Source organism: Manacus candei, unplaced genomic scaffold (assembly GCF_025592945.1).
Source record: "Manacus candei isolate 608988 ecotype Guabito, Panama unplaced genomic scaffold, ASM2559294v1 h1tg000002l, whole genome shotgun sequence".
In the NCBI taxonomy this organism is placed as follows: domain Eukaryota; kingdom Metazoa; phylum Chordata; class Aves; order Passeriformes; family Pipridae; genus Manacus; species Manacus candei.
The window spans coordinates 6,358,284-6,379,892 of NW_026138050.1; the positions used below are offsets into that span (position 1 = coordinate 6,358,284).

Genomic DNA, 21,609 nt, shown 5'->3' on the forward strand with positions numbered 1-21,609 from the left:
GGATGAACCAGAAATGCCTTTTATCATTGCTATTTATAAAGTGCTGGCAAAGATTCCTGGTGCTACTCTTCAATGTTGCATGAATTGTTATGGTGGAGGACTACTAGGGAAAGCTACAAAGGAAGCTGCTTGCAGTTTTGGATAGCCTGATTTGCTTAGTTTACAAATCAGAAGATTTGTCCTCTATTTCCAGAGCTCAGCCTAGGATCAGAGCAATAAGTGTTGCTCCTGGCTTAGTCATTGGTGTTGGCAAGAATAGATTTGACCATCAACTTGCCTTTGTCATTTTGGGTTGTTTCTTTTCTGATAGTGGATCAGATACAGATGTCAGCATTCATCCCACACTGCTCAGAATCCCCTTAGTTCTTCATATTAATTATATCAGTGTTGTATAAATGGAAAACCTTGGAAAGTGCTTAATAAGTCTAAAAAGATGGAACAGCAGGTATTCCAGCAGCTCTTCTCTAAACACAAACTTTTGTTTTGACCTTGCATTAGAGGAAGAGGAACTGGTACTGCCAAATCAACAGCCTCCTCTTTGCTTATGCTTCATTTCTAACCATGGCCAGAACTGGTCTGACCTCAGTTCTCAGGTCTTTTGACCCAACACATTGAATGGCTTCTAATTTTTTTTCTAGACAGCCCCTAAAAGCATTGAATTGGTACTTTACTGATGGAAATGTAGAAGGTAGCAGATAATTCAGTTTGATCTGGTCACAGATGGAATTATAGCTAGAGGCTACCTGTGAATGACTTTTAGTATGAAAATATAATTCTCAAGAAACTCAGCAGCTTCTAACTGGTAATAACTTGAAATTCATGTGAAAACTTGTTCCAGAGCACTCAACATTTCCTTCAGACACTCAATTTACAGTTTCAAAAGAATATTCCTTGTGCACACTTATTTCTGCTTTTTGAGCTCCAAACATTTTAGTAAACAATCACCCGCAAGAAACTGCATAGAAAAAACTGACAGCTGGAATAATTTCTGGAAAATGAACTTTACATTCAATACTAGAAGAAAAGTTATCAACACTCTATCTCCAGCTCCCAGCTGGAAACTTAGAACTCTTAGGCTGGGGCCACAAAAGCCTGGATGCAGGGACAGTCCTTAGGTGGAGTCTGGATGTGTTAAGGGGACGATGCTGTTGCTGCAATGGAAGGTAGCAGGGTGTCCCCCTTGGGCAGATACAGGCTCTGTATCAGGTACAGGCTCACTAGCTGGAACCAGATATACCCTTTGGACACTCTTCCCTGTAACACCCACATAAGACAAGTTCGTTTTCAGTTCAGTGCCCAAAGGCAACAGCCAGCCTAAAATCTGAGTTTCCCTCCTCCTCCACAACACATCTTGATGTTGCTTACACTACAATCTGCTTCAGGCTTCCAGCTTGTACATACATCATGGGCTCTGCCTGGCTCTGCTGATCACAACAGTGATATCTAATTCAAACAATCAGAGCTTTTCCCCTTTAACTTGTGTGAATTTCCTCTGATGCTTAAATAACTGAAAAACCGCAAAAGCAAATGAGGCTCTCATCTGAATTACTCAGGAGAGCACAGTAAGCTATTCTAAGCTGTCAGATACAGTTGTAATTAGGTGCTTTTAGAAGTATATTATCTATTTTTATCTGTTATTTATTGTGCATACTCTATTTATTGTGCTGAACTCATTATGTCCCTGACAGACTACTGCAGATTTCTCAGGTCATTAATTGTCTGGGTTCTCCTGCTACACCCATTTTCAAGACTCTGAGACAAACCAACTGAATTCTGACATTTATTTATCTTCTTAAAGCAAATCTTTTTGTCTGGTAAATATGTAGGGCTCCTAAAGAGATGTTACACCATGTCATACTAATCCTTCTTAGTTCGTGGATTACTGACCAAATGCCCAGTGACAGCCCTTTCAGAGCCATCATCTCCCACAGCTGCAATCTGCCAAGGTGCACAACCTCTGCACACCAAACCCACGTTGCCCTCCCCACCAGGACCCCAAGAATGAGCTGTGTCTGTGCAAAGACACCCTCAAATCTCGCCTGCTGCTGGGAGAGCTGGAAAACTCTCATTTCTTGTAGAAGGATGTATTTCACCTGGGAGAGCAACACCCTCTGCCTAAAGGCAAACCCATGAGGTTTTCAGAAGAACTTCAAGCCAGCTGTTTCTTGGGGCAATGCAGATGCACCTCAGAAGTAGGGGTTTGCCTCTGCCTGGGCTGCACAGAATCATCCTCGAGGCTGTGTTACCCCAAGAGCTGACAGAGCCCCAAGTTCACTCCCTATCTCCAGTTTCCTGTCTCTTGTGCCCACTCACCTCTGCTCTAATAAAAAAGAAATAGCAGAACAAGGCAATAACTCTTCTCCCTTCCCAAATACCTAGAAAATGAACATGAGCCAAAGCTCCAGCTGCCTGGCAGCAGGAATGCAAACACACCAGAGCTTCCTGGTGGATACCAAGAAGCAACTCCACAGCCTGTTTAATTAATCATCCCTTCCACTCCTTGCAATATCCTCCAGTTCAGCCCATGTCCTCAGCTACCCTGATCATGGGTGGGGTCTGAACTCACCTCTTACCATTAATTGCCTGAGCACCCCACAGTGTTTTTAGGCTGCACTGCCCAGGTGGCGATAATTCCTCATCAAAGGCACTGAGGAAGGGAAACCCTCCCAGCATGCTAGCTGCTGTCTCCCTTCTTCCAAGATACTTGTATGTCTCATGCCAAAGAAAAGCCTCCCCTTCAGCTTTTCTGTATGCCTAATTTAACACTGGAAATGAAAAGAACTTTTATAGGTCTACATCAAAGTTCAGGACAGGAAGGAAACTGGAGACCCTCGGAACTCATTACAATATGGCAAGGATTAATGACCTTTAGTTCTATATATTCTACACAAACACTACTTATTCCATAAGAAACAATACTTATTCTATAAAAGCACTACTAGTTTTGCTTATAGAAATTCAGAATTAGATTCATAACAGTAAGTTCATGTCCCTGACAGCACCAGGCAGCCGCCTTTGGCTTGAACCACCTTGCCAGGAGCTCCTGACCTATACCTGGCTACTAAAGAGCAAAGGCTTCCACTGTATCTGCTCCTCTCTGAGCTAGGAGTCTGCCAAGTGCTACTTTCCAAAAGAAAACCAGGTTTGCTGAGCTGACTGCAGAAGCAAAAAGCAGAGCAGCCCCAGGAAGGTGATTTTATACCCCCCATCTGCTGTCCTGGCACTATCTCCTTGTGAGAAAAAGCTGCACCTGTAGGAAAACCACAGCCAGGCACTGAGGCTAAAGCAAGGATAGTACCACCCATTTCACCTTTTTATAATCCTGTGTTTTGGGGGTTTTTTTGGCTAATGGGGGGAGAGTGCTGCAGTGCCAGTGCTGTGTTGCAGATGACATCCATGTTATCATTGGTCAGTCCCCTAAAGTGAAAAAGAAGCCATGGGATAATACAGAAATTTTCCAAGTTCAGGGACAGTTGTACTATTTGAGATACTCTGTTATCTTTGTATGCTATGTGTGTGAGAGACGTGGGAATTTGAAATGGGCCATAAAATATAAAAGACATGGGTTTTTTTAGTAATAATATATCAACCTAAGAAGTGAGTGAGCCCGTATAGCAGCTCTTTGTCCCATTCATAATTTTAATATGCTGAAAGGCCCACATTTTAGTCTATCCGGCTACAAGCTTTTAAAGTATATCTTTATGAATCCCTGAGAAGAAAGACATCAAAAGAAACAAACGGCAGCTTTGAATTATAGTGGTGATGAATATTGTCATAATAAATTCTCTCCTCACCCAAAGGAGCAATAAGGGATTCCTGCTGTACCACACCATGTTTTCACAAGTCAAATAAAGCCACGTGTTCAATTTATAGCTTGCTTTGGGGCTGAAAGTCTCCACACATCTCCTGTGAATGCAGCTGAACATGATTCAAAACTGTTTGGTTAAGAATATAAGAATAGCATGTTTCTAGCTAATTTAGGCTGAGATTTTCTAGGTTGTGCACGGGCTTTTGCTGCCCAAGTCAGAGGCATTGATGTGTCTAAATCCTCTGGGCAGCATGTCAAGCCATAATCTTTTAGAGGCGTTGCTCTACAGCTTGTTTCTACAGCTATAATTGCAGGAGGAAGGGATGCTGAAATGACAGTCAAAACAATGCTTTCATATGAAAGATTAGCCATTTCAACACCATGGTCCTTATCAGAGTTGCAGTGTATATTAATCACCAATTCCCCACTTCTGCTCCATTTGCTGCTGCTACAAAAGGGGATGACAATTTAAACAACCACTTCTGGGACACTTGGCTGATGCACACAGCTTTGCTCTGAACAAGATGAATGAATCCATTTACACACAATGGCTACACATTTTGCCATATCTTTATTGCACTTTTACCACGTTGCAAACAATTCCACAAAAATGCTGCAAAAGTAAGCCTAGAGCTGCTGAAAGCAGCTTTTTACCCATATATGTATATATTTACACAAAACTATCAAAAGCAAAATTGAAAAGTAGCAGCTCAGCTATGATAGTCTAGAAAGATAAGAGCTGCCACCTCCTTATGGACAAATAGTACAACTTGTCATTTTACATCACTTTGTAAAACCAACATTCAAGTATTCCTGTCAATGCACAATTAGTGAAATTCCCTTCTGGTAACCACTGTATTTATTATTATTATTATAATTATAATTATTATTATTTTTTGCCTTTAAAGGTTCTTAATTCCTTAACCCTTTAAATGCTGAGTAGCTGGGGGGAAAAAAGCATTCAATTTAAATAAGATACAGTGGATTAGAGCACTTAAAGGGTTAACACAAAATACTAAGTGGACTGTCACCACAAATAAAGTGTGAGTCACAAAACTATGCCATCCCTCTTAGTTAAATTTGGTAGGTAGGTCTGGGGTTTCATAGATATACCATATATAAATACAAAATATTAAGTAAAGGCCTCCTTTCTATACAAAAAAGGACAGGAGGTGTTTTGCTATCAGACTGTTGTCTGTCAATGATCTGAGTATTTTCTGAATCTTTTCATAATCTCTCTTCAGGAACTAATGAAAAGCATCACATTAGACTTATTTTTTCTTAATGAACTAATCCTTTGCAGAGTCTACACTTTACCTACTTAGGGAACAATTATATCTCATTTCTGAATTCACTGAATTCACAAAGTGGCATACACAGTCTTTTGCAAGACTTAATTTTTATTTTCTTTTTCTTTTTCCTCTTTGAATCTTCTTTACTCGGCTGGTAAAAACGTAGTCTTGCGATTTCACTACCTCTCGGTCGTAACAGTGTTAACATCAGTGTTAAAGTCATTTTCAACCACATTGTCATAACCATCCTTTTCTATACAGTCACTAACAGCCTTGAGGACAATCCGTAGCCGCCTGTCCATCGCCTCCAAGTGAGGCTGGTAGAGAATCGGAGCTATTTTATCTTTTAGCAAAGATTCTTTCATCAAGAGACTGAGTTTGTATTCCTCCTTGGCTAACAGCTGTAATCGCAGATAGGTAGACTTCCTTATTCTAGGAGAAAAAGGAGAGGGAAAAATGCAAATCAGTATTTTCATCACCCTTGGTCTTGACAGGGCTAAAAGGCTTATAGTCAGAATTGCATTAATAGTGTAAAAAGCGTATTATGTGAGCTGAAATGATGAGAACCAGGCACTGTCTCAGTCCTAATGAGCAGCTGGCATTGTCACCTGGCCAGTGATCCCCAGGGGCCCTTAGAGGTGGAGAGGTTTTGGAGCACAGCTCGGTGTTGAAGTGCAGGCAGCCCTCGTGTTCCTCAGCTGGGAAAGGCACCAACAGGAGCTGGTGCAGCATTCACAGGGTCATGTCCATCTTGGCAATGACACACGTGGCATTGAGCAGGGGGGCGGGTGATAGCTCACCCTGCAGGGATGCCCAAGAGACTCCCCAGACACAGAGCTCACCCTGCATCTCAGCTGTGCAAAGCTGAAACTCAAAATATCACCTGTCCTCTCTGAAAACCCTGGCTATGGGCACCAAGGAAAGCTGTGGTGAAGCACCCAAACAAGCTGGGATAAGTTTTGCCACTTGACTTCTGTGGATATTTTGTCTTCAAACCTCTCTTCTGACAGCTCATAGCCACACTCCTGCAAGGTCCTGATCTCAACAGAGCATTTAATGTGTCAATGCCAATGCTCAGGGACAGCTAAAGTCAGGCTCCATGGGTAGGATCACACCATGTCCTCATCTCCATGGTGTACAATTAACAGAATCACTTGAACATTTTCAGTCCTGTTAGTGGAAACTGTATAAACCAGGAAACAACTCCAGAGGTGAAACATACCTGCAGCACTGGTTTAAAGGCACCAATATGGAAAGTTCATCATGGGAATATTTTCCAAACCTATTTAAAGATAAGAGCAAGAACGTGACAAAGGATGTTTTAAAGACTCACTTTTTCTTTTTTTTTTTTTCCCCAGAAAGATTATTAAAGATATTTACCCTCTTCCATTATCTAAGTGGATAATAAATGTTTCATTTCCAAACTTCTCAAAGGTTTCATAGTGATGTCGATCCATGTTACCTATGGAATAAAGAGGAAAACAGGTCATTCTCACCCTGGTTTGCTGCTGAGCCTGCAGGTCAGGGCAATGCAAAGGCCCCAGTTCAATGAGAAGCCCAGTGCTCCTCACACATGATGGTTGTGAAGGGCAGGGAAGGGAATGGATTTACTGAGCTCATTCGCTTCTCCCATGGATACCCTGAAGTGAAGTGTGTGATGCTGGAAGATGGTGGAAACAAGCCCTGCTGCTCCAGCCTGGGGTCAGCACGGTGTGTGAAGCAGCCACAGCACATGTGATGCGTGAGCCTTGGCTTAGGGAGGGGCAAATGCCTCAAGCAGGGCTGTTAATCCATAGGACTTTGTTAATATTGCATTAAACTCTTTGAATCCTGACCAAACATCCTGGTTTTCCTCTATTAAGAACTTTGCCCAAATTTCTGACTGCCTGGAAGGCCAAAACAGTATCATGGCTCTAACATATGGATCAGGATGGTTCTGCAGTGGTACAGCTGCACAGCCCCTTTGGGCACCAAGGCAGGCAGCCGTGGGACCTGCTCTTTAAGGTCCATGTGCAGAGTACTGGTGCCAAGCTGTGAGTTTTGTCTTCATGGCAGGGGTCTGGAGCTACTTATAGATGCCACATATGGCTCCTGAGCTGTGACTTGGCCTCTCCTGCTGCAGCCTATTGCAGAAATCTCAGTGGAGGCAGTGGCAGAGGATATGTCCACGCTGGCATCTGCCCAAGGATCAAGTATGCAGGCTGGCAACTTACAGGTGTATTAGCTACAGCAGAACAGATCTCATATGAGAATGTCTCAGTGTTAACCAATGACTGGGCTTGGAATGTGTCACTATTACCCAGTTGTTAATAATTATTTTATTCTGATTCTGTTGCATAAGCAGATAAAACCTTCCTGATAGACACCACGGCTTCCTTTGTGACAAAGCAATGCCTCTTCCCCCCCTTCTCCCCGACATTTTATAGAGCAAGGAGCAGAGAACACCACTGCAGGATGAAAACAAAGATCCAGTAATGAGCAGTCCTTGCATGTGCCTCCAGGAGCCATACATTACAGTGGTAAAGCACTCACTAAAGCAAACTGTGAAGCCCTTCACTGTTGTGAAGGAGACTGGCCTGACCTGCATTCATCATCACTCTGCATTTCTGAACATCTTTGTTCCTTTAATCTGCACTGATGGGAATACATAACCATGTAAATCTGCATTTTCTCATAATCATCTAGGATGGCACATACACTAAATGCAGCTTCAGCCACGCTTTAGCAAACTGCTGAGCTATGCAAGCAACGTAGAAAGAAATGGTTCTTATTCTAATTAAATGTTGCATTTAATTTTTGAAAGAGATGAAACATACCCATTAGGAAATCAAAAACTGTCATATCCATTATATCCAGAATTCTGGTCCCACTGTCATACGGGGGAGTTTGTTTAACCTCTTCACAATAATCTGGATCAACTTCCCATCTGGAAAAGGCAATGTTTTGATATTTTATGTGACATACAAAACTTACGGAAAATTACAAAAAAAAAAGTTATTTTTCAAAGATCTAGTTGTGTCATGTTGGACTGAGGGCAGGGTCAGGTAGAGGCAGCAAATTCCTCAGGCTGCTTCCAGCAATGCAGGCAACCGAGAAAGATTGTGACTGATGAAGAGGGAAGAAAACCACAAGATTGAAAACTATCTGGCTAATAGCTTCAGGATTTAGGAGACTAGCTGCACCATCAGTCATATGATGAAAACATCTCAGACTTGCTTAGGGCTGCTGATAGCAGTGAATCTTTCTCCCTCTGATAGGACTTAAGACAGGTCCCGTTGCATCCTGTCAATGCCACTGGAGGTATTTGTCCCATGAGGGAATTATGCCATTGAAGGTCCTTTTGGGTTCAGGACCATAAGCTGGAGCTCCTGGCATATTAAATGCCTTGTCCCTTCCCAGGAGATGGAGAAATACAGACGCTGTCCTAAGGCCAGGACAGCCAGGGCAGTGACTGCAGCACTGGTTTATTTTCCCATTGCCCTCCCTTTGCTCACCACTACTCACTCTGCTTTCTTGCGCTTGTGGTAGGAACGTCTCCAAGGGTTTCTCCAGGTTTTCCTTTTTGCTAGAGACAAATCTGGTAGGAAAGCAGCCAGAGACCCTTCAATCTGATCTGGTTTTCCACACAGGGCGTGCTCTGTTGAGCAGTAGTAGGAACATTCCCCATAGAAGCAGATGTTGTTGGCTGGCAAATAAAGGAAAAGAGTTATAAAACCTACCCTTAAATTAGTATTTGAGAATTCATAAAAGCACTGATGTATGTAGGAGCAGAAATAAATCCAAAACCCTGTTACCACACATAGTTTTCTTCCACTGAAACCACTAGAAAGACATTCATTTCAGTGGCTGTGATCACGCCCTGTGCTGAGCTTTCTGTGACTATTTCCAGTCTATTTATATATTCCAAAACCACGTTGTTTTTTGTTTTTTTTTTTAAATCCTTCTCTTTCTCCTTTTTTTTTCCCCCCAGACTGATACATTCTTTGGGTTCTATCTGTCACCCCAGGCTGGAACCCCAAATCCCACAGCTGAACAAGTGGCACATGCCCAAAATTAAGTAATTTTTCAAAACCTTGGCTCGTTTCTTTAAGAACAGAGAACATTTCATTCATTTACTTGTTGCCTTGTTGGTGTGAGAAGAACTGGCAGTTTTAGTACGGAGAATTATTTACCATGCAGGCTCCCGTGGGGGTGTGTGTAGAAGGTGGAAATAGCACAGATGTAACTCTGTCAGCACACATCCCAAACACAAATTTCTTCCTCCACACCTCACACTACTCCAACAACCGCAGAAAAAGAATATGCAGCAGGTTTTGGAACTTGTGTTACCTTAAAACCTCCCCAAAACCGCCACCACCTATTTCTGTACCAACAGGAACACCCACCTCTTTACAGGAACACCCTGCCCACAGGAATTCACTGAAGGTGAGAGAGAGCAGCTCATCCCCAAAGCCCACCAACGCTGGGCTACAAACAGGAATAGGAGCACACTGCTGCTCTTGTCAGTGTGCTACAACTCTTTTGACATTGCTTTATGCATATAAAATGTCATTAGAGGAAGAGTGTGCCCTTTCCTCATGGTAATGCATGAAGCTGAGAAGTCACATTGCATCCTAATTCCCCACTAGGCTTCTAAATTCAAATATTATTTCTGAGCTCCTCACTCTTTGGGCAGGCTCACTATAAAGGAGGCAGGAAGGGCTGGGAAAAGAGGGAGGTGATTTTCTGGCTGCCACGGAAGACCTGGTGGCTCGGAAAGGTAAGCTGGTGGGTTTTCATCACAGTGATGCCCTGCAGCACGTGGCCCTGCACATCACTGGAGGCCTCTGGTCCAAGCTACAGCTCCAGGCCAGCTTCTCCAGGTTAAAAACGTCTGCAACCCTCAGCTTCTCCTTGTGCACCAGGTCCACCAGCTCCAGGACTGTCTCAGTAGCCTCTTTCAGACTCATCTCATTAATCTAAAATCAAGTATAAAGTCAAACCCCAGACAAACCCAATCTAAGGCAAGTCCTGGGCACGGTGCCCTGCAGTCTAGAACCATTCATGGGTTTCCTTTTCAAAAATGGCAGCTGGTCTTGGCACAGCTTTTGCAGGGCTAACACAGGTGCCTCAGCTTCACCTTTAACCATCCTGGCAAACCCAGGAAGGCTTCGTGTCTCCCTGTGAACCTGTTCCATCATTCAGGATGATGGTAAAGAGTTGTCCAAGCAGTTGTGGGCAGTACTGCTGGCTGCAGATGGGCCATCAGGAACGTTGGGATATTCTCAGCCAACAAAAACTGGGGGAAAACATCTGTGATTTATATCCTTAAAAGAAATTATTGCAGATAAAATATTTCAAGGGGTTCCAAGCTGCCACAAGGGATGATTTACAAGAAATCACATGCAGATGCTGCTTGCTGCAGGCTAAAGCAGAAGAGTTAGGGAATACAGAGATCTCTTCTTTCCTGGGCACCAGCTGCCTCAGTGGGAAGGTCAGGTTTTCCCTGTGCTGCAGCCAAGGTTTGTGTTTCCACGGATTTTAAGCAGTGGGGCTTGGGCTTCAATTCAGCTGTCTCAGCATCACCCCCTCATCTGTGGAGGGAGGGAACCACGTGGATTTATCGTGACCGCCTGGCACAATTTATGTTCCGGGCTATCTGTGACCTGACTCCCACCTGGCAGCAGGAAGCCAATGCTCAGCTATCTGACACCACAACAGTTTTGCAAAGAGCAAAAGGCCCAGCAATGCCCCCCACCCTGTGCCATCACAGCCTCTGCTGCTCGCTATGTAAATCTGACCTTTCAAAAAGGGAATTGTATTAAACACAGCATTTTGCTCAGTGGGAAGATAAATACTGTGTTTAATAGTTTGCTTCTGAATTTAAGTTTGGGAACAATGAAACCCTGCTCTGTGTTGTCAATGAAAGCAACTGGGACTAATCATTTGACAGTAATCACACACTGGTATCCAGATAAATCTCGAGGAAGGCTCGGGGGCTGTGGCAGTGATGGCATTTGCTGCTGCAGTGATGCAGGGAGCACATGTGCTGACTGCACCATTCCAGCCACTCATCCTGCTCATCCCTGCCAGGATCCACCAGCTACTGATCTTCCCACAGAGCCCCAGTTCCCTGCACCAAGGCATCCAGTCCCCCCAGCAATGGCAAGATGCATCCTGTCATTAAGGCAGTGAACTTGCAGTAAAACCAAAAGTGTATTTCTCACCGAGAACTGAGAAGTTTTTTTCAATGGCAAAGCTTTTTCTGCCAGCAGTTATTCTTCCTGTGGGCTCAGACCTAGTCTCCACAGCTCCTGTCCATTTTCTGGGGAGAGTGGAGGTGAAAGGATGCTGTATCTCAAACTACTGCTAATGAAATTAACTGCCTTGATTGATACAAAATAGACATCTTATTATGTCTACCTTAGTTCTTATATACTGGCAGTAAGATGAAGCAGCCTGAATTATCTGTGGAAACATTCATTTTTAAGGTTTCTTAAAAATGTAGGAAAAAAAAAAAAGAGGTACCAAATATAGAAACCCACAGTTCTCATTTAAGACTTCAAGGTGCAGCAGCAAGGCTCTTTGAAACCTAAGTAGGTGACCCACATTCTGCACAGCAGGCTGAGGGTGAAATTCCAGCTAGAGACACAAGCCCAGCACTTCATGGCCATCCCATGCTGAGAGTAGGATTTGGCTTTCCCAAGGCAAAATAACAGGGAAAGGGGAGATGAGCTCCCTACTGGAGCATGGTCCTTCTCCTACCATTAAAATTGCCCAAACCTTATGTTCCTCTCACCAGATAAAGATGTTTCTGTATAAGTACACCCACAAAAGGAGAAACAGCCAGGAGTTTGTGCTCCTGCAGAGTGGGTAGAAATGGCAACAGCAGCAGTGCTGGCAAAGCAGGCAGGGAGGGATGTTTATACTTGCTGAAATGTTCAAATGCTGCGAGTTTGCAACATGCAAACTCCTTCTTCATTATAAACCAAAATTGTTTCCCCAAAGCACTAGAAAGGTAAGAGAATCCCATGTTGCAATGTCTGATTTTCATTATCTGAGGAGGAATGGCTACGATTCATAATGAAATGCATGCAAAAATCATGGTCTGGTGATCGAAACTCCAACTAATTACAACAATTAAGAAACAGAGTGTCTGAGTACTCATCTGCACATTTTCTGGGCATCATCCTGATAGCTGAACAATAGTTCTCAGGAAGAAAAGGAACAAGGGAGGATACCTTAAAGCAAATTGCTTGGCAGAGCAATTCTTTCATTGAGCTTTGCATGACTGTTAATAGAGGACATTTAGCAAGCCTGTCCAATTGGAATACTGGAAAGAATACTGAATATTTACTAAAGCAATGCATGAAAAGATCTTTCCTTTACCTCCTCAAAATAATAGGTAATTCAGAATTGCTATTGTATGCTGAGAAGGGAAAAAGAATCCATAATCCCTTGGAATTGGTTAATATGAACAAAAATATAGTGCTTACTAGCTGTGTAACATTGATTTCTTTAAGCTGCTGCCTCAATTACTTCCAAAACGAAGGCTGACATCATTAATATGTCTCTTTTTTCCTAGCAAATTACCATTCATTTGTGAGAGTAGCAGGGCTACTGCAGTCTGCCCTACTGCAAAGGATGTAAAATTAATTTAAATAATTACTGACCTAATTCCATTTTTCATGTTTAAGTCCAAGCTGCCTGGAAGTGCACTTTTCTGCAATCTGCTTCCTCTCTGAGTGCAGCCTAATGCATCAACTGACCTGCCTGCTCAGAGCCATCACCACTTTCCAGTGGAAGAAGGGATCCTGCTCGGTGCTGTGCTCTGAAGGCTCTGTGCCTGCAGCTCCCTGGCTCTGATTTCCATGTCTGATGGGACAAGGGAGGTGTCCCAGGAGTGGAAATGCAACGAGGTTTCTTCCAACACATCCGCATGCTGGTCCAGGGAATAACACAGTGCAGTGATGAGCATCATCAATGCCCACCCTCTGAGGGTTCCCACTGCAAAGCATGGGCTCCCATCCTGAGGGGGAGAGTGTTCTATAAAATCCATTTCATTTAGTGCTCGTTTAATTTTAAGAGAGGTATATGTGTGCATGGAGAGGGATGGATTGCCAGCACGACCATTAATTGTCCCTGAGCACCTCTGGGGATAGAGATGCAGTGACAAAGCCACCTGAAAGGGAGTCCCAGAAGGTCCTCAATAGGTGCACAGACTGGTTTGTGCAAGTATGATATGTCACACTTCAAGTTCTCAGCTTGGTGAGCAGTTCTTCATCAAAACCAACTGCCCTTCATCTGCCAGAGGGGACAAATCAGCCTCTTCCAGTCTTCCCCAGGCTCCCTTTTCCCTCTCCATCCTCACCTTTCCAGACCACGAGTCTCACCCCTGCACCTGCCTCTTCCTTCTCTGCCCTCAATCTGCTGCTTGAGCTGCCTGCTAGGCTTGTGAAGTTGTTTCTAAATGCTTAATTTAGGATCTTTATTATTTTTTCATAAAGCATTAATTAATGTCTGCCTTTTAAGGTCAGTATGAAATACAAGACAAAGGTTGGGCATACGTTAATGAGAATCTGACTAATTAAACTGAGGACTTGTAGGGAAGAACTCTGACAAGTAACCAGCATGATTTAAGCAAAGTATATTGATTTAGGAAACGTAAAAGGGAAAGAAAAAATTAATTGCTTAAGCACTTTATTCTCCAGAAAAGCCTGATTCATAGTTAATCAAGTATTTTAATTGAATTTATCTGAGGCCTCTAAATAAATTTGAATAAAGGATTATGTTTGGATCATCCCTTGGATGTCTGGAATTTCATAACGACAAGATAAAGATCTTCATCTGAACTGGCAGCCTTAACTCTGTGTTGCCCTGCTCTGGCTGCTGTAAGCTTCTCAGTACTTGAGAACAGTTTTGTAATTCTCAGAAATCATTGAAGTTCACCCCTAAGCCTTGAAATATAACGTGGGAAGATTAAAAATCAAGCAAACCTACTAATCCGTGTCTTACTTACCAAAATGGGAATAAAATTACTTATGTTTTAAATGAGCCAAAGCACCTTGTGCACTTAGACAGTCACAAGATTTTTTGCCATCATTTTTGTGTGATTATTTGCCCACAAAAAGCCAAGTCAAAAAAAAAAAAAAAAAGTAGAAAGAGAGAGACAGAGAGGGAGGGAAAGCAACTGATGCAAATACAAGAATGTCTGCCCATCAGGTTTGGTGAACACACGCTGTCACCATGTACTGTCACCGTGTACTGTCACCGTGTAGTGTCACTGCTGTCACCATAACTGTGCCTGTAAAATTGGAGTGCTCATAATACGGGGCAAGAGGAAACCTTCTGTAATTATGTAACGTATTTTACAAGGGAAGTTACTGTAATAAATAACTGTCTGCTCAACCGTGTCCTGCAGAGCTGAACACAACTATGAAGCTAAAAATAACAGCCGTAATAATGACTTTATTGGGGATCTGAAAAGTGTGATAAACATTTTAAGAGCAAAAGCACTGCAACAACAGGGCTCTGGTTTCTCACTAATGGCAATAAATTGCAGTTACATTGGGAGAAACTGTAATTAAGTCTTTGGATCTTGACTTTAGGGATCTGGGATAAACAGCTTCTGGCCAATCACACACAGAGCAAGGGAAGAGATCTCTGGAGGTTTCTGCTCCAGATTGCCTCTTACACAAGTCACAGCCTGGGTTCAGCAACACACATTTGCACACAGCTGAAATAGTGTGAGTTAAGCTACTGGAAGACAGCACTATGCTTTAAGTTGAATGTTAACCTATATATTCTACATGTAAGAACAAACTTAAGCATTATTTTTGTGCCTTAACTCAAAGCTCTTGTTTCTCCATCTCAACATCTCAGATGCTACAGAGATGTTGATATTTTTTCCCACCCTTTGCCCATTTTTCCCAATTCCAGTTGTACCTTCTGGTGAGCAGGGCAGAGTTTTATCCCGTGTTTGTAAAATTCCCACCCTGTGGAGCTCCATCCTTTACTGGGTCCACAAGATGTTGTGAAAGAGTGAAGAGTAATAGAGAGTGGTATTGGTTTCTGGGTCAGCCCTCTAAGCAAGAGCGAGAACTGGGGACAACTCAGATCGTTCCTAGTCTGCCCTCTGCCCAGCAGAGATTTTCAGCTGGAGGCAGGATATGTCATGTATCTTTCTTGATTTTTTTTTTTTTCAAACTCCTGTTGTAATAAAACCTAAATGACTCTGAGAAAATTAGGTTTTGGTCCTCCAGTCAAAACCAGAAATACATTCATCTGACCAACAGAAGTGACAATCACACTGCAGTAGGAAAAAAAATCTAGATAACTAATGGGCCAGGTAATAAGGTTTAGGGTAAACTGAGAGCAACAGAAAATTGCTTTAGAAATTGTTCTACATAAAACATTTGTTGAATACATTGCTTTGGCGAACATAAAAGCCTGTCTCTGAGGATAATTTGTCAAGGGGAAAAGGCAGTCAGTTCAAAACAATACAGTCTTCTTTGTAAGCTATGTCTCCACATTTATTTTTATTCAAAGGTCTAGGAGACAGTTTTATTAGAAATATCTGAGCAATTAAGCAATCTACACATCGTTCCCTTAAGTATCTGTTCGGCGGGATAGAAAGAATACAGTGTTATTTCCAAGACTACCTGGTGAGATGAAAAACGTTCTCCACAGCTTCTTGTCACGAGTAACATCTCGTATTTCCCTTGTCATGTTAACCAGTCTACCTGCAACCGGTGGCACACGACGGAAATCCAGGATCCTGGAAGAGAAAGAAAAGAGGTAGTTTATGTAAAGGATTAAAATGTAATGATAGTGTTAGGTCTTAGGAAGCTTCATTACACTCTGAAGGCACATTTGTCTGTGGTCCTTAAGTAGCAAAAAGCCCATCAACTTTAAACTGGATAATCCTTCATATAATATATTACAAAATGTGTCCTGAATGTGATGAGCTCTGACTTGCCTACATAGCATGGAGCAAAATACAGAAGGGTGTGGGGGGCATTGTTCCATGATAAAAATGAAGACACATACAATTCCAGAAATAAGAGACAGTGGAAATTTATTTTTTCACTTTGTGCTACTTCATGATTGTTATGACATGCATTTTGCTCACCAGTTTTTTAAGTGACTTGGGGAATGGGATTTCAGCCTCTTTCTTCCATAAACACCATGTAATTCTTTTTCTGACAGCCTTAGTATGTGTTTGATTTATTTCCTTCTGCTCCTCTCTGTTTTAATACCCTTACACCAACCTAAACAATCTCCCTGAGACTAAAAATTTTCCCACGGGCAAAGGCTGGGAGAAGAGGCTCTTTCTCCCCCAAACTCCCCTGCCTTAATAGATCATAAAACTCCCTACTAAGCACTGCTATTAGATACAGTAAAAGAGCAAAGGCCCCATACAAAGTCTCCCCATAGGCGGGATTTTTATATCCACTGTCTGCTGTTCAGATTTTCTACACTGGGTAGCAACTGCTTTTCCTGCTTAGTGTGTGGATATTTAACATACCCCCCGTAGGAGCTCCACTAATGCTTTTTTTCTACAGCACCATCTGCTTAAAATGGCAATATAAAACACAAAGCAGAAGGGATCAACACCGAGGTCAACAACAATAAAATAGAGAAGATCCCTGAAGGATCTCATCAGGATGGCTCCTAACAGCAAACCTACCCTGTGCCACTTGCTGACAGGTTCCCATGCCCCAACCATCATCCCAGAAGGCAGCAATATTACACAACCCCCCAAATAATTTGTTGCCCCAAAGCTTCAAGCTTTCTAAAGGATGTTTCTCAGCACTTCACAGTGTGAGAGACATTTCAGTTCTGACTCAGTCTGTGAAATGCCATTGTTCCTGGCCCTATTGTTAATCACTAATTTTTAATTCCCACCCCTAATCTGGGCAGGCTGAGAGGGCTGCAGTCCCTTGCCAGTCTTGGGGTATCCACCATCTCCTGCACTATCTTTGCCTGTCAGCTGACAGGACCATGAGATGACCACCAATGTCCTCTCCTTCACACTAACTTGTGGCCTAAATGTGCTCCTGATCTGGGACAGTCCCAGCTTTTTGCTGTGAAACCAGAACTCCCTTCCCACCTCGATTACTCCCCTCTGAATGCTCACACCACTCCCCACATCTCACTCAGATCTCTGTGCCCTGGAGCTAATTGGGGTGAGCCAGACTCCCCTCACACTTACATGACACATTCCCCCAGAGATGGGTCCTCTCCATATGTACTTCGAGATCACAGGGGAAATTAATTTCTCAGCTTCTCTTCAATATAACTTCTTCTTTTTGAGAATTACTTATTGCCAGGCTTCTCATTCCCAGAGCAAGTCGCATTTCCTAATTATTAATCTACCCTTTCATCATCTGCCATTTCATTTATTCATGGAGTTTGCCTACCTTTGTTCAACTTTCCACTTTTTAAAAGTAATTCAGCTACAGGGCTGGCCAAGTGCAGCAACTTATCACAATATTTCCCCTTTTCTTCTAATGCAAATCCGTTCTACTTGCCTGTCCAGATGAAATGCTGCTATTTCTGCATTATGTCTCTCATAGTCTGAGAAATAAAAAAAGTCAGGCGGGGTTTCTTGTTCTCTGGTTTGCCTGCAAAGGAAAACAAGGGAAGTGTTTTAATGAAGGGTTAGCATTTCTAAGGAGCAGTGCTCAGTCATCAGCATGCTATTCAGGAGTTCAGAATTGTTTGCTTAATGGAAGACCTTTAATACCTCATGTGTGCATTATTTGCCATGCAGCCTTCATTTTATCTTCTTTCTTAAACTACTGTGACAAAAAAATGGGAATTCAAGACTTGTGCACACAGTCTGCTGTCACAAAGCTGTTCCACTCAAGATTCTCGCTCTATTTAACAAGATCTGTTTTATCACTCTCAAACATTTCATTAGTGATAGTGGTGAAGACAATGACATTTCATTAAATTATCATTAATCGTAATTAATTTCCAAAAGTAATAATATTTTTCTTTCATCTTTGGCAGCGATGCACCTCCTATCTAGAATATGCCTCTCTTTTTGTGTTACTTGGAGCCAAAAGTGACATGTTTTTCTCATTTCAGAAGCAACGGGATCTTTGCAGTTTGATGGCCACGACACATGTCGTGTTTCAAAGAACATTAACAAGACTGTGCTTGAGAGAGGGTGCAGAATTTGTTGTTTCTTCAGTTTAAGAAACAATAAAAAGTGTCATTCTGATGGAAATAGAAAGGGTAAAGCTTCCGCACTGCACTCCATGGAAAATACAAAGTTCCATGTTAAGACAGAAGTCTCACTTGCGGCAATTTCAGTCCTGATGGAACACAACTCGGGCAGTTAACCAACACAATGTCTGGGTCCCACCTCAACCTGCATTATGCCCTGTTTTGAAGTTTTCAGTGGGAGATAAGCACAGCAAAGCTGTCTGCAGAGCATCTGCAAGGGAGGACAGTTCCCCAGAAGAGGAAAACAAAGCTCTTTTTCATTCCCCACTGCCACAGGTGGCCCAGCTGACAGCTCATGCGTCACTCCTGCTACCTGCTGGCAATTAAAATACAGTTTCTGCATGGGGACCGTGGCGCATCAAAGGCTTTGGGGTGGTGCTGGTGCACAGCTCAAACCTCCAGAGAATTTGCAATAAGCCTTAATTATGGGGTTTGTTGGGAAACCAAAGCTGTGTCCACCCACGACTGTGACTACCAGAGATGGTATCTGCCCACAAACCCTCCTGGGGCTCTCCACACTGCTGGAGAAACCGGGTAAGTCTTGTGGGTTTTGGCTGTATGAAGGCTTTGCTATGCACCCAACAGGGTTTGAAAGCCTGATATTCTTTCTCAGACATTCCTTCTTATATTAACATCTTGGCAAGGCACTTGATCTTGCCCTAAATGATGAACAATTGCTATCATAGAGACAACATCAAGGTATTGTCCAATGTAAGTCAAGGTCAGAGTGGCCTTGAACACCCCAGTGACGCTCTGGCCAAAACAGCACTGACCACAGTGATAGTGGTGGCCACAGAGGTGGCCAACACTTGGCAGAAGTCCTGATAGGGCCCTGCTGTGGCCAAAGGGTTCACAAGGACACAAGCTAAAAGTGAGCCTGGCATAAAATAAAAAATAGCATTTTGCTTTGTCTCCATAAAAAATGCAAAAGTGGAAGGAATGAGCACACCCACAAAGAGGAATACGGAAGAGCAGAACCTCTGGCATCCCACACCATGCACCACACAATCAAGGCAAGAGTTAGGAGAGCTGCAACCTCACTGTGCATATTCCCCTAAAAAAATGAAGGAATGAGCCCTGAATATAAATTCAAAGAAAAAGATTAACAGATTTCTTCTAGGCATAAGATTACACATTTCTACATAACTTTCCCTCCCCTCCAGATTTTAAAATAGTTGATTTCTTCAACAAGTCAAAGAGAGAAAGATTCAACCCAAGATTTTGCAAACTTTACACATACCAGCACAGCTGATAAGTTGCAGAAAATATTACTAATTAGCTAATCAATGCCATCTGCTTTTTATCTCCCAAATGCTTAAAACATATCACGTTTGTTCCTTTACAAGAAAATCCTGCTCCAGAAAATCAGACTTGAATAAGGGCTAGATCTCAATCTTGCAAGCACAGCCATACCCCCAGCCCAGCTCCCCTGCAGTCAGCACGTCACTGCCACAATCGTCCGGTCGCTCCAATTCCACTTTTCTCTTTACTCCCTGCCACCCCCGGCAATGGCTGGGGATATTATTCATTTGGGAGCAAGTACAGCTGTCCTGCAGGCTTAGGCTTGTTTGTACATATTTTTCTGCTGTCATAATGTGTTATTAAGTGGTAGCAGACCCTCCTAAGAAATCACGGGATTTATTGTCCTAAAACCTTCAAAACTGGACACCAAATCCACAGTGAGATCTAGACAATGGAAATGCCGGTATGTGAACCCGACAATACACCATGAAACAAATTCCCAAGTTGCTTTGGTGCTTCCCCCTACTTAGCTACAAAAAAACCACTCTCCAGCCACTGTCCACATGGTCCCTGCCCATGTCAAACACATATGGTACCCACTTCTCTGTCTCTTGAAAATACTGTGTTACTCAGAACATAGACTAGAAGGAGGATTTATCAACCCCCAAGCTGCTTTACAATCCTTATGTTCCTTTGCAGAGCTCTGCAGAACTAAGATGTAGCAGATCCAAACACCCTGAAATAACCTTGGAAAACCCCTTCTGCTGACTTCTGACAATATTCCATGGACAGAACAGGAATCTTTTTCCTTGGATCTGACTTTAGCTAGATAGACTTTTATTCAAACAGACATTTATTATTAATTTGATGTCTGCAGCAGCACCTAAAGAGGTTCCTTGGTAACTGCCCAGCCAGAGTAAGCTGCCATACCACCAGCAAACACTAACATGTGAGAGGATTGTAGCCCAAGGTAGACAACTGAAGCCACATGAGCCTAACACAGCTCTGAATCAACGCCATCCATGGAATGTCATGAGAATGGCTTTAACAGGGTTAAAGAGCACTTACATCATAATCTATATTTTTTACTTTAGCCAACTGTGTTTATACATAATTTTATTTTATCCACGTTAAAAATTTCTTTTCTGTTTTGTTTTGTTTGTTGTTTTTTTTTTTTTTTTAAATGCACAATCTAATCAATAAATTGCCTTGTTTGGTGCTAATTCTTCTAACAATCTATTCTGATATATAAGCATAGAGTTGGAAGATCAAACTGCTCTCAGCAACACAAATGAACAGTCAACAAGTCCTATCAGTTCCTCTGAGTTTAGATCACAGTAGCTGGTCCCCAGTACCCAAGTGACAGCTGGAAAAGGGGCAAGCACTGAGTCCCTGATCAAGTAAAGCATCTTATAAAACAACACTGGAACTAAGCCACCCTACAGCATGTCTTAAATCAGAATTGCATTTCAAAAGGGGAAAAAACCCAACATCCCTCAAGTTAGTTTGGTTTTTATCACCTGATGGCTATTGAAGGTTATTGTCTAATAAAATGACACACACAGTGAGTGAGATATTTGAGCAAACAGACCAATATGCTGAGCCCTCTGCAGCAGTGCACGCTTCTGAGGGACAATAAGTTACAGAGCCAGCAGTGACACCTCACACTGAGCAGGGACAGGTTCTGCACAGGTTGCAGACGGTGGGAGAGGATTTCTGGCGGCGGCTCTTATTTTGCAAACAGTTGGAATCTGGTGATCCTCTCTTTGGAGAAGGATTTGGCAGATATTTATAACGGCAGGCTGGGAAGCTGTGGAGGAGAGACAGATGGAGGTCTGTTGATAGTGCACACAGTTAAAAATTACACAGTGGCACCAGCCCAATTACAGCATGAGGAAAAGACAAATCAGCACGGTAACATGTGTAGAGGAGAAGTAAGAACTAAGGGGAAATCAAAGCCCATGGAGATTTCCCCACCATGACACAACTCACAGAAGACACGGGAAGCAAAGAATGATTTTAAACAGGACAGGGACACATTTGTGTTGACAC

At 42.7% G+C, this 21,609-nt stretch overlaps 1 protein-coding gene across 1 annotated transcript in view; it reads right to left on the reverse strand.

Annotated features, from left to right (window-relative positions):
- Nucleotides 1–5,206: 5,206 nt before the first annotated feature.
- The window catches only part of FAM20C (FAM20C golgi associated secretory pathway kinase), a 53,851-nt gene continuing 37,448 nt past the window's right edge, over nucleotides 5,207–21,609 (reverse strand). The window contains exons 5-11 of the mRNA XM_051797196.1: nucleotides 17,613–17,705; nucleotides 15,741–15,856; nucleotides 8,605–8,785; nucleotides 7,917–8,026; nucleotides 6,481–6,562; nucleotides 6,323–6,382; nucleotides 5,207–5,532 (exon numbers count right to left, since the gene is read on the reverse strand). Coding sequence (XP_051653156.1) covers nucleotides 5,280–5,532; nucleotides 6,323–6,382; nucleotides 6,481–6,562; nucleotides 7,917–8,026; nucleotides 8,605–8,785; nucleotides 15,741–15,856; nucleotides 17,613–17,705 — 895 coding nt within the window. The 3' untranslated portion in view covers nucleotides 5,207–5,279. The remainder of the gene's footprint in view (nucleotides 5,533–6,322; nucleotides 6,383–6,480; nucleotides 6,563–7,916; nucleotides 8,027–8,604; nucleotides 8,786–15,740; nucleotides 15,857–17,612; nucleotides 17,706–21,609) is intronic.